At 40.2% G+C, this 13,002-nt stretch overlaps 2 protein-coding genes across 2 annotated transcripts; both read left to right on the top strand.

Moving 5' to 3' along the window:
• The first annotated feature begins 3,790 nt into the window (after positions 1 to 3,790).
• LOC141838824 (trans-cinnamate 4-monooxygenase-like) lies at positions 3,791 to 7,973 on the top strand. Its single transcript, XM_074726414.1, has 3 exons — positions 3,791 to 4,629; positions 4,859 to 4,989; positions 7,180 to 7,973. Exons 1-3 carry the CDS (start codon positions 3,845 to 3,847, stop codon positions 7,773 to 7,775), a joined length of 1,512 nt encoding a protein of 503 aa, XP_074582515.1. The 5' UTR covers positions 3,791 to 3,844; the 3' UTR covers positions 7,776 to 7,973.
• Positions 7,974 to 10,692: 2,719 nt separating this feature from the next.
• LOC141840769 (protein PHYTOCHROME KINASE SUBSTRATE 4-like) lies at positions 10,693 to 12,424 on the top strand. Its single transcript, XM_074728833.1, has one exon. The coding sequence runs from the start codon at positions 10,759 to 10,761 to the stop codon at positions 12,283 to 12,285; it is 1,527 nt and encodes a 508-aa protein (XP_074584934.1). The 5' UTR covers positions 10,693 to 10,758; the 3' UTR covers positions 12,286 to 12,424.
• Positions 12,425 to 13,002: the final 578 nt, after the last annotated feature.

Genomic DNA, 13,002 nt, shown 5'->3' with positions numbered 1-13,002 from the left:
CTTTTGAGTTGTTCCCAAAAATTTATTATGTCTTTGATGTTTTACTCTTCTGTTTTTTTTTCTACCAAGTGAAACACAAGTATTTATGACAAAATTGCAAGACCCTCATACGAATACATCTACTCAACCCTCTCTGTCTACGTAACGTACGATCCATTAATTATTTCTCATGGCCAGGAAACAAAACAAGCGGACGCAGCGTCTCCACAATTAAATGAACGGTTGAGATGATGAACGCCATTGCCGAATGATTAGAAGAAACAAACCCACAGTGAGAATTAATTCATCTTCCCTAATAGAACCAATTCATGAATGGCGATCGACCATGTAAAATTCCAAAATGACGTCGGCGTCGACGTCACGATGAATTTCGGCGTTGGAGATTGAGTGTGGACCGGGTAAGGTGTCTCCAAGATGACGTAGGCGTCGACGTCACGATATCATAAAATTAATAATGAATTTCGGTGTTGGAGCTTGAGTGGTAGAGCGTCTGCGCGTGCGTGGCCGAGTGTGGTAGGTGCCCATCACATACGTATATATTATTCTCATATGTTTTTTTTTAAATTTTTTTATAAATTAATAATTAATTAATTGTTAATATATTTATCTTAGTTGGTAGCCCGCTGTCTTTGTCTGTGTGGATTAGGCAGCCAACCCCATCGCCGCTAGATTAAAATTGATAATTGACTATAATTAAGGTTTGCATGAAAGTTATCGAAATTAAAACTATATATATATATTATAAAAATTAATAACTCATATAATTTTTAATAAATTAAATTTTTTTTACTGAGTTAGAAACACAATAAGGTCGATCATGTCAAGATGAGATTGTGGATGAGATCCAAGAGAAACACAGCGAAAAGGTTGTAAAATAAACAAATAAATAAATTTACGGGCAGAGTGAACCTTTAATTCTCCCACGAAATAAATAATATTGTTATATGAAATTTTAAGATGTGACATTTTGGGCTCGTTCCAACTCGATGACTGTACAAAAGTCACAAGTGGACGCCTCCAAATTCACAGCGTAATATAAAACACAGGCAAAGTCCCAAGAGAGAGAAGGGTTTTGACTTTTCGCCACTGAATCTGAGCCGCCTTTTGGGCTCCCAACAACCCACCGCTCCTACAAGATGTGGAAGAGGTCAACGAGTCAATAATGTAGCCTCCAACAACTAAAGTCATAGCAAAGAAGGCTCGCGAAGAGCACTTAAATTTATTGCTTATAGAAATACTTGCTTAATTTGATTGCATTGAGTTAAATTTATAGAACTTTGATTAAAGTAGAAAAGAGATTTGCTTTTTGTTATTTTTATTTTGAAAAATAGGCTCCGTGGTAGGGTCCATAAACGAGCCAATTCAAATCAAACTGTATGACATTTAAATTTATTTAATAAGATAATCAAGTTAAATTAAATCATACTAAAATAGATTGTTCAAGTTTAATTTGATTTTTTTTATGAACTTGAACTTAGTTTAAATTTGGCTTAAGCTTAATTCGTTTAAATGTTATTAAACTCTCAATTTAAACTTGTTTGGTTAGTTAATAAGTTTAATAATAATTTGTCTCTTCATTTTAAAAGTTTCTTTATTTAACATATTGATAAAAATTTTGTTGATAAATATTATTCACATGTTCATCAACATTAATGAATTAACATATATGCATTCAAATTATTTATTTAATTTAATTAATTATTTAAACTTGTTCTTCAATTGTATGTATTGAATGAACATAAATAAATTTTCTTATATTAAATATCAAATTTATTCACGAACGTTCAATCTATTTATAACCTTAGCCATGAGGCCTAGATGAGATCATGATGATCTTGTCTTACCACAAAACCTTTGTGAGGTGGTGACGACCTTGCCTGTCCACGAGGTCGCTGCCACATTACTAAGAGGCTATGGTCATGCCTTCTTTCCTTTCTTTGTTTGGTTCACAATGTTGAGGATGTATATATTTTTTTTCCCATTGAGATTTTTTTTTTCATCATTAATTATGTTTTTCTTCTTCATCCGTTTACAAACATAAACATTTTTTTTAAACTTAATTAGGTCTTGAAGATTAGCTTTAACAAAAATTAGAGACTGAAATACAAGTTAAAATTTCTCTTCAAGATAATATTATCTCATTTAAGTGCTTATGGTTTATTGATAACCATATCTTACACTACACAATGTGCTTTTATCTGAAATATGAGCACTACTTTTCAAATATTGAAACTCTTTAAGATAAAAGGAAAAGAGCGTAATACTCTTATTTATTCACGCAGTCACACATTGCGTTATAGTTGAAATTCGAATTGTAGATATTTGTACAAACTTTCCAAACTTACCGACATGCTAATAATATTCCTGATGCTATGAATGCAAACTGGAATTTGAAAATGAAACATTGCTTAAAATATGGCGGTGTCCATGTATTTTCAATGGCACAATTATGATGGTGGTCCTTATAATTAAATTTATACTATAACTCTTTTCTTTTATTATTGCTATCCTTTAAAATCATTTTCACCATTATAATGGATACATAATAGTTTTCTATAATCATATGGTAATTATAATTGATTAAACAATTTTTTTTTGTTTTTTCCCTTTTATTTATAATTATCAAATTAAAAGCGTGTTTTAAAAATGTTTAAATTCATTCTAAACCTAGAAAAAATTGATCACCTGTCTACCAAACAAATAGATCAGTTAACCCAGAGATGTGTTAATAAATTTTGTCATTTTTGACAAAATATAAATATCTTATTTTAAAGAAAGTAACAACCAGTGAACTGTGAAGTGAGTATTATTAAAATTTTATAAGTTTAGGAACAAATTAATTCTTTCTATATAAGTGAAATATAAATTAAAAAAAAAATATTTTTGCCAAATTTGCTAGATCTTTCTTTCTATCATTTTTTTCTAAATTATTATATGGAAATTTTATTCTACTAAGCTCATTCATGTTCATTGTTACCAAATAGCTTAAAAAATCATAAAATAATTTTCACCAAAACTATTATATGAGTGTTTTTAAAAATGAATTTAAATAAGTATGTGCTATTATAATCCATTTATATTTTAAAATGATCAAACGACTAAAAAATAATCATTTAGCATTATAAAAAATTGTTAAGTATACCTATGCTTTTAAAATGATTAAATGACTTGAAATAATAATGTATAAATTTCTATAAAACTACTAACATTTAGTAATTTTGTCAAAAATGTATTTTATGAAGTGTTTCTACTCCAATTTTAAAGCTACTCAAGGAGGAGGTTATTACTATTGAAAAGACTAAACAACCCAAAAATAATCGTCTAACTTTACATTTTTACTTTAAAATAATAATTTGCATGCCATTTTTCTCTTTTATGTTTCAGCAATTATACTATTATTATTTTAATTCGGATGAGTTTAAGCAATTAGTATAATGTAACACAGGAGTTATTTTATAATAAATAAAAAAAATACTTTTTATTTATGTTTTAAAAACAGAGAATTTCTCTTTTTGTATTTTTTTTGCCAAGTATTCAATATAATGTATATAATATTATATATATAATGAATAATATTCATTGAAATGAAAAGTTAGTTGAAGAGGATGGACACAACTAATCAGTCAAATAAGTAAAGTTTAATTGCAAACGGCAACCCGCTCTACCTACCACTAATTGACGGAGCACGAGGCCACCTCACCCGCTCCGGTACATTGCCGCCGTTAATGTTGACTATCCGTCAAACCTACCCCGGCCACCGCCTCTTTATAAAATGTCCCCTCGCCCGGCCTCTGCTCAATCAGGCACAGATCTGATCCTGTACCATCGGCGAACACCTTCGGCCATGGATCTGCTCCTCCTCGAGAAGGCCCTCCTGGCCCTCTTCGCCGCCGTCACCCTCGCCATCGTCGTCTCCAAGCTCCGTGGAAAGCACTTCAAGCTGCCCCCGGGACCCCTCCCCGTACCCGTCTTCGGGAACTGGCTCCAGGTTGGCGACGACCTCAACCACCGGAATCTCACCGCCCTCGCCAAGCGATTCGGAGACATCTTCCTCCTCCGCATGGGCATCCGCAACCTGGTGGTGGTCTCGTCGCCGGATCTCGCCCGGGAGGTGCTCCACGCGCAGGGCGTCGAGTTCGGCTCCCGCACCCGCAACGTGGTCTTCGACATCTTCACTGGCAAGGGGCAGGACATGGTGTTCACCGTCTACGGTGACCACTGGCGCAAGATGAGGCGGATCATGACGGTTCCCTTCTTCACCAACAAGGTGGTGCAGCAGAACCGGCAGGGTTGGGAGGAGGAGGCCCGGCTGGTGGTGGAGGATGTGAAGAAAGACCCCAAGGCAGCCACCGAGGGTGTGGTTCTCCGCCGCCGGCTGCAGCTCATGATGTACAACAACATGTATCGGATCATGTTTAACTTCCGCTTCGAGGGCATGGACGATCCGCTCTTTAACAAGCTCAAGGCCGCCAATGGCGAGCGCAGTCGCCTTGCGCAGAGCTTCGAGTACAACTACGGCGACTTCATTCCCATCCTCAGACCCTTCCTCAGGGGTTACCTCAAGAAATGCCAAGAGCTCAAGGACAACCGCCTCAAGCTCTTCGATGATCACTTCGTTTCCGAGAAGAAGTGAGTATGATCTGCTATTATCCATCCCTACTCTAATAGACCTAATTTGTTAAATCAACTAACTAAAATTAGCTTTCTTCCTAATTATTCAACTAAACTACAAATAAAAGGGGAAAAGAAAAGGTAGAAAACAACATCTTGTGGTTATTCTTTCCTTATTTTTCTTTCTGTTGACGGTGGACCATTAGAATAGTAAAGGCGATTGCTAATTTGTAAAAATGTGGAGCAGGAAGATGATGGACAAATTGGGATCAAAGTTGGAGCTCAACTGCGCTATTGATCACATCTTAGATGCTGAGAGGAAGGGAGAAATTAATTACGACAATGTTCTTTACATCGTCGAGAACATCAACGTTGCTGGTACTTCCACACTCCTTCCTCTCCCTGTATCTACTTCACCTAGAATGCATGCGCACTTTTTTTTCGCAAATATATGATCAATAGGAAAATACAATAGGTTTCGTCCTCTTCAATCTTTCAGTTATGAAATTTTAGCGATTGATAGAGAAAAGAGGGAGGTCAATTTTTTTTTTGAGAGGCCAAAGTTTATGAATTAGGCATGTTCTTCAGTGTGATAGCATGGATGACACCTTATGCATTGAAATTATGGTGGGGCTGGAATGGATTCACTCATTGCCATAGAAGACCAATTCTAAGATAAACTTCCCTTCTAGGCCCAAACTTTTCATTGTTCTTGGCAGAAAAGCAATTTTGATAAGAGACCAAACCAATTACAATATCACCTAAGGAAACCCAATTCACCAAAAAAACATGCAATTAATTCATTGACAGAAAGAGATATCGAATCATTTGTATGGGCACATGGTTTGAGACTTTGAGTAAAGGATGGCGTAGTAGAGTGGACCAGATTGTGGAATGTGCGAGTACTAGGCTAACAATGATTGTGTTCACAATTATTGCTTAGGTACTAAAGTTGGACTTAATTCTTTGCTAATTTTTTTTCTTTCTAATTGCTTAGGTTAATTGTGTTCACAATTATTGGACTATAAATAAATGTTTTGTCTATTTTATCTACCTTTTAATACCAAACAAGTAGTTCATGAATCTGGAATACTTCATCACAAGGGAGGCAAAATGAAGCCCCGGGACACAAGGGAGGCGAAATGTCAAATAGAGATATGCACATGAGCATATTCCAATCCAAATTTGTCATTATGCTAAAAGAGTCCTTGCTTTAGCTCTCACTTAATAATTATAAATATTTATTCTCGATTATTTTTTAAGCTGTCAATTAGCTGGCCAACAAAAAAACAATGTATGAGGATAGTAATATTATATTAAATAGTGGTAAAGATAGTGACTTATATTATTTAGGATCGATGAAAACACAATGGAACTAATTATTGATTTTTTTTATATGTGGTCTTAGTTGACACTATTTATCAATCTCAAAATTATATTCAATTTTTTAATCATTGTGGCTAAAGGTGATATCCTCACCCTGGGAGCCCTTCTAGTACTGTCCCAAGTGATCTCACGGGGATCTTCACCTTATTGTGACAACTCCTGTGCAGAAACCATATGGGCTAGCTCATGGGAGCATTCAATCATTTTAATCATTGAACTTTGCGTAGGACTATATGGTTAGATCAAATCTTTGTAATTTATTGGTAACCAATTAGATCTTTAGCTGAAAGGAACGGGTTGATTATGTGCATCATTTATAACCAAATTCTTTTCCCTTATCCATCAGTTTGCAACTTTTTCATCTTTGTGGCAACTTTTTCTTCCTTCTTGGTGACCACCCTTCTCCAACTGCTACACGGATCAAGATAGAAAACGACTATTAAAGATTGATGCATCATCTCATCCTCTTTTCTTGTAGATTGTGACAGGCAGCCTACCACAAATTTGTTTAATATCCAATTAGCACCCAATATAGGAAAACTAAACAACGAGGACTTTGTCGTCACTTTGGTGTCCTTGTGGCCATGGGATTTTGACTACAATTGGCGCATTTGGGCAATTACCTATGTCATAACTTTCAACCGGTCATCTCTAAAAATTTCACTTTGCCTCCTAATTTTTTAGTTGTTCACTTTGCCCTCTCTTTGAATTTTATTGTTATTTTTATTTCGTGTTTTTTTTTTTTCAATTATCAATTAGACTTTCCGTTATTTCACAGAAAAATAATCTGATATATCTATTATCTTATTATTTTGATAGTTTTTTTTATTTCCCGTTCTAGAACTTTTTAAAGTTGAGTTTTCTTTGAAGAAATTTGGACATTGCTCCGGAGTTTTACAATATATTCTTTTGTCCTCTAAAATTTAAATTATATTTTACCTTCTAATTTTTGCAAACTCATATCAGTTTACCCAACTGTTTATTTTTGATTGAGGAAGTATATTCGATAAATCATCCATATCAATAATTAGTTACAATTAATAATCCGTGATAGATTTATATATATATATATATGATTTATGTCTCTGAACAAAATTGTTTTTGCTGATGTAAAACAACTTCGTTTATATTTATTGACATGTAGCAGTTAACTTATGTTTTTGCAAATTCAATCGCTTGCAGCCATCGAGACGACGTTGTGGTCGATTGAGTGGGGCGTGGCTGAGCTGGTGAACCACCCGGAGATCCAGCGCAAACTCCGGGCGGAGCTGGACACTGTGTTGGGCGAGGGTGTGCCGATCACGGAGCCGGACATCCAAAGGCTGCCCTACCTGCAGGCAGTTATCAAGGAGACCCTCCGACTGCGGATGGCCATCCCCTTGCTCGTCCCCCACATGAACCTTCACGATGCCAAGCTCGGTGGCTACGACATCCCTGCCGAGAGCAAGATCCTGGTCAATGCCTGGTGGCTCGCCAACAACCCCGCCCACTGGAAGAACCCCGAGGAGTTCCGGCCGGAACGATTTTTGGAGGAGGAGGCCAAGGTGGAGGCAAACGGCAATGACTTCCGGTACTTGCCCTTCGGTGTCGGCCGCCGTAGCTGCCCTGGCATCATCCTCGCCCTCCCCATCCTCGGCATTACCCTCGGCCGCCTAGTGCAGAACTTCTGCCTGTTGCCGCCGCCGGGAACGGACAAGGTGGACACCACCGAGAAAGGCGGGCAGTTCAGCCTCCACATCCTCAAGCATTCCACCATCGTCTGCAAGCCCAGGGCGTGATGCTGTATCTGTTTGGAATTCCTTCACACATATGGATTCGGGAATGTTATTTAGTGTGTAATTTGACGTTCTTTCCCAAGTCCATGTCTAGCTTTTTGTGTAATGTGCTCTCTCTCTCTCCCTCTCTCCCTCTCTCTCTCTGATAAATCCACTAGTTCTTAAAAGAAAAATGGATGCTCTCAGAATATTATTAACTAAGCCATCTTAGAGGAAATCCCTGCACAGATTACTCGAGTTTACCTTATCAAAAATTTTCTCATAGTTAATCTTTATGATAGCTTCCTCTTTCTTCTATATGTCACATAGGAACAATCACATGTTTTTCTTCTTACTGACTTTTTTTTTTTGAAAATTTGAGACTGAAGTCCCTTGTCATATGTGCTCCTCTTTTGTAGGCACAAGAGTTAGATAGGCCAAATTCAATCTATCAAACTAAATATATCCCCCAAAGAACTACTGAAAAGAGAAATTCTAAAGAGGTCTTCCTTTAGCCAGGAAAACTCAATTTCCATGGAAAATGGCTCTGCTAGACTGCTCAGTTCTAAGTTTTTCTTGAAGAATAATTCTGCATGAATTACAATGTCAGAATTACTTGCCACCGTAAATGATAGCATGTTAGGTTGATTAAGACAGAGTATGGGTGATATTTATCTGCAAGTTTTAGATATGCTACTGTCAAGGCCCTACACAGGCATGGGCAAGAAAGACGAGTGAGATTAAATAAAAACTTGAAAAATTATGCTGATGTGAGCACTTCTAGGACTTTGCAAGTATGTAAGGCATTGTTATTTCTGTACTCTTGAGAATCAAGGATACTAAGATGACTATAAAAGGCAAGCCAAGTGCAGAAGCCACAAAGTAGTCACAACAAAGAAGTTGTATCGACTCAAACAATAGTCGCCTTCATCTCCGTGAGTTAAGTTGCATGTTTCCTTTGTTTCCTCTGATACAACATATTGCAACCTTAAGTGTTGCCGATCACTATGTGAATACAAGCACTACCACTATTAACCATTGTTGCTGGCCCAACTACCACCTATCGAGAACACACCTTATGCTGATGTGAGCACTTCTACTACCAACATCTCCCTGCAATTCAACTGAATGTGTGTTCCATCAATAACTTCTACAACCTTGTAAGTAGTATGTTTCTCATTTCAGTACCATCATTTCTTGTTTAGATTTACTTTTGAGAATTTATTTAGTTCCTTTTGCTGCATGGAATGATTATACGTTGTTGTTGTATAACTGAAACAGTAATCTTTTTGTCCATTTGTCTGATACAATACAGTGGAAGCTACTGGAAACTACTGCTATACAGCCCATCTGTTCACTGCTTTAATTATGTACAAGGACTGTTTGGAGGTGACATGTTGGCGTGAACGAGACAAACTAGAGGTGAGAGCCATCTGCGGTTGCTGTACGTGCCACAGCAGTTAGGCCCTACGCAGGTATGGGCATGCCATTTGAGAGAAAAGAAACAGTTGAAAGTTGCACTCGGAAAAGAAGCCATCTTTCCCTTGAGGAATTGTGTGTTCCAGAATCGTTTCGTTATGTTATTCATGCATCGGTTGTAATCTTGTAGAAAACTCACTGCTGTGGCTAAGAGCAAACCAACCACTGCTTCAGCGCCTGTTTATGGCATCGATTAATCATCAAATAATAAAAATGATGAGATAAGATTGGCACGTTGATCTCAGTGTTTTCAGGAGTGGACATTGACATTGAACTGGTTGTCTTCTGTTGGATTTTGGAGAGTTCCGAGAGCAACTTTACGCTACCCAATTGGCCAAGAAATAGATTGCTGATAGAAAGAGATTTGGCTTTAAACCTTTTAGTTTCTTGAATGTTTTTTCTCTTCATCATTCGAATCCCAGTTTAATGACATGTGAATGTAGATACTTCAATCCTTCAATCCGTTCTAGTAACAGCGTTCCTCGAGAATGTCCATCTCTTCCCTTCTGTTCCTATCAGAATTCTCTAGCAATCGTCAAAAGAACATCGACTATAATTCAAAAGCATCAGCAGGCATAAAATGCTCGAGTTTGTTGCGTCTTACACTGCAATGGAGTGCATTTACCGATCACCAAGATTGTAGCCATGAACTGTGCGCTCGTTTTAGGAAACAAGTGTCGCGTGGTTCTTCCTCTCGTACTCATCTTGCATGGTCGATCGATCACTTGGCTCAGAACAACACACGTAGAACCTCAATCATTTATGAAACCGCAGCTACTTTTAAAACAAATATAATCTCCCTTCCACGTCTACCGTAGTTGTTTGTATGTGCATCTCTGCAGCAAGAAAACAATGACAGCAATGTGAAGAAGGTAGTAGAATTTTCAGCTTAACGATGCCAACAAAAATCTTAAAAGCGATGGTGCTACAGCCTACAAGGTCAAGCAACATCATATCCAATCAAGCCATGGATTCCATGTGGAGTTGCGTGTGTGGACAGCCAAAATGAGCCTTAATTAACTCTCACCAAAAGGTAATGAAGATTTAAGGTTTTACCAAAAAATGGTGGTGAGGGTCAGGGAATTCACTTCCAGTTTGGAATGCAAATAAGCATGTTTGCTACTGTGCACATGCTCGGAAGGCATACGAGTCAACCAACCTGGTCAAGCGAAAGTTAACAGTGATGGAATAAGTGAATGAATCATTGGTTCTTCACATGCAGCAGTTTTGTCATATTGCTCTCTGGGAAAAAAAATGATTGAAACTCTCCAGCTGCCTAGCTTTTTAGAAAGTTGATTAATGATGCACTGATCTTGTTTGATTTGTAAGGGGAAGAGAAACAAGCAAGCCAGTCACGACAAGCATGAACAACCAAAACTGCTGCCTGAAATAGGGACTTCTACAGCTACAGCTACAGCTAATTTAGCGTGTTGATCCGGATAAACTGCAGCCTAAGATCTTCTTCTGAAGTCTGAATCACTGAATTAACACTAATATTTTCTGAATTTCTACCAGAAGATAAGAATATATGCGTTGTCAGTCGAATTTCTCAGCTCTACTTAAACCTCTCACTGGCCTCGTCTCCTCTGTGTCTTTCTCAACAGTTTCTCCTTTAGGAATCAACTTTGGGAGAGTGGTGATGGAGAGGTACTACGGAGTCACTTCAAGCTTTACACGCGGCCCAACCACCATGCAGTCCACCGCTCCCCCAAAACCGCACCTCGGAGCAGAAGCCACTCTCGTCTCTTCCCGTTCCGCTGCCTCTGCAGGCCGCAGTGGCCGCTGCTTCGACGACACCGAGATCAGCATATTCGACGCCGAGCGCTACTTTAACGAAGGGCACGAACCCGTGAAGGCGACCATATTTCTCAACGGGCCGGCAGAAAGGTGCGACCTTTACCCGAGGGATGACGGTCAGGCTAAACTCGGCCGCACCACCTCGATCCACTCGGCGCCGACGACGGCCTCGTCGGAGGCCAGCTGGAACAGCCACTCCGGCCTCCTTGCCAACTCCGCCCGCAAGTATCCCTCCAAGTCGCCATCGTCCTCCGGCCGCCGGCTCTTCCGCAGAAACTGCCCGTGCTTGGGGAAGAAGGCGGTTGATGTTGACGAAAAGTGCTCAGAACTAATAAGCCCGCTTCATTCCGGTTTGGAGTTGAAGTCCTCCTCTGTCATCGCTAAAACTCCCATCTTTCGGGAAACGGAAGTGGGTTTGAGTAGCATTCCGCAGAGAGCCAAGACAGAAGAGATCAAGAGAGAGTTTGGCGTTGAGGAGATGAGAAAAGTGAAGATACCACCTAGAATTTGTTCCCCGAATCCCAGTGTTTTTAGTGCTTCCACTCGATTATCGCCGGCAAGAACATTTCCGCCGGAAGTTGATCGCCTCACCGTCAGCTCGGCCATCCCATTCGGGAATCCCGCCGGCTTCTCCTTCCCCGTCCTGAATCCTTCTTCGGTCAACTCCGCCCAAGAGCCTCCGCGGGAATCCCTAGAGATCTTCCGGCCAACGAAGGAGACGGCGGATTCGGCGAATGCCCCGTCAGATTTCCAACACCGCTCTGTCGTTTTCCCGTTCTCAGACGAGGTGGGCCGCAATAGCTTCACCTTTCCGGTGATTCCGAAGCTCCCGGTGGATGACGACGCGGCGAGCGACGCAAGCTCGGACCTTTTTGAGATCGAGAGCTTCTCCACCCAGTCGATGTACCGCTGGCGCGACTCTCACGAGCATGTCCGGCGAGGCGTCGATCATGAGGCTACGCCGTCCATCGCGCCCAGCGAGTGCTACGCCCCAAGCGAGGTGAGCGTCCAATGGAGTGTCACCACTGCGGAGGGCTTCGACCGCGCGAGCTTGGCCAACTTCTCCAGCGCAGCCTCTCACTGCGACGACCTCCGCATCGTCGAAGTGGAACGCCAACGCTTCGCCGGCGGCGGCGGCAGGAGGCGATGCAGCGGTCTCCTGAGCTGCCGAAGCGAGAAGGCAGTAAGCGTCGGCCCCAAGCCCGTCCGATCGGACTCGGTGCGTCCGACAACAAACCGAGCGATTTGGACACGCTGAATCGACCGCCAAGCCCAACTCTGTTTGGGCACTTCCCATGTTAAACTTAAACGGTGTGTTATTACTATTAATGTCTCCATGAAATAAAACGGTTGCTCCCAAATATGAAATAAAATGGCAGTCAAAGTTATTTTTAATTTTTCACTATGTACAAAGTTCTTTTTAATATATATAAAAAATCATGTGCTAGTTAGTGCCTTATATTAATTATTATCCAAACATCATTAATTTTTTAATTCACTCTTCGATTATCTTTACCTTCCTCTCCTCTAAATGACTTTCCAAATCTTCATGTTAGGTAAAGATTAATTAAAAGATTTAAGAATGGGATTATCTCCTTAAACTTTAGCCATCAGATTTGGTGGGCTTTTGGCCGGCCCGGTCCGGCCCGTCTATCAGCTAGCCAATTAGGTAGTGTGTGACTGTGAGCGACGGCGTTGTAGTAGTAGTTCTCAACTTCTCCGGGGACGCCGTTGAGATTTGGGCGAGAACATTTCCGCCGAACGTTTCAGTCGGGATGACATTACTTTTGCTCGCACGATCTCTCTCCCGGGGTTTTGCTACTCGGCCGAGCTACGGCATTCGACACGACACATCTCTCTCCCGTCCGGATAGGTCCGCACTCCTCGGATTTGCGACTCTGCCGGTGGGGCAGCTATTTTGGTGCACAACCGCTCGCTACATTCGGCACTGGTGTGTCGTCGTGGATCCACCCGA

This window comes from Curcuma longa, chromosome 11 (genome assembly GCF_044706935.1).
Source record: "Curcuma longa cultivar G26 ecotype Majalengka, Jawa Barat chromosome 11, ITB_CL_G26_1.1, whole genome shotgun sequence".
Taxonomy (NCBI): Eukaryota; Viridiplantae; Streptophyta; class Magnoliopsida; order Zingiberales; family Zingiberaceae; genus Curcuma; species Curcuma longa.
Note: the sequence above shows the minus strand (reverse complement) of the source record. Positions and strands in the feature narration are given on the sequence as shown.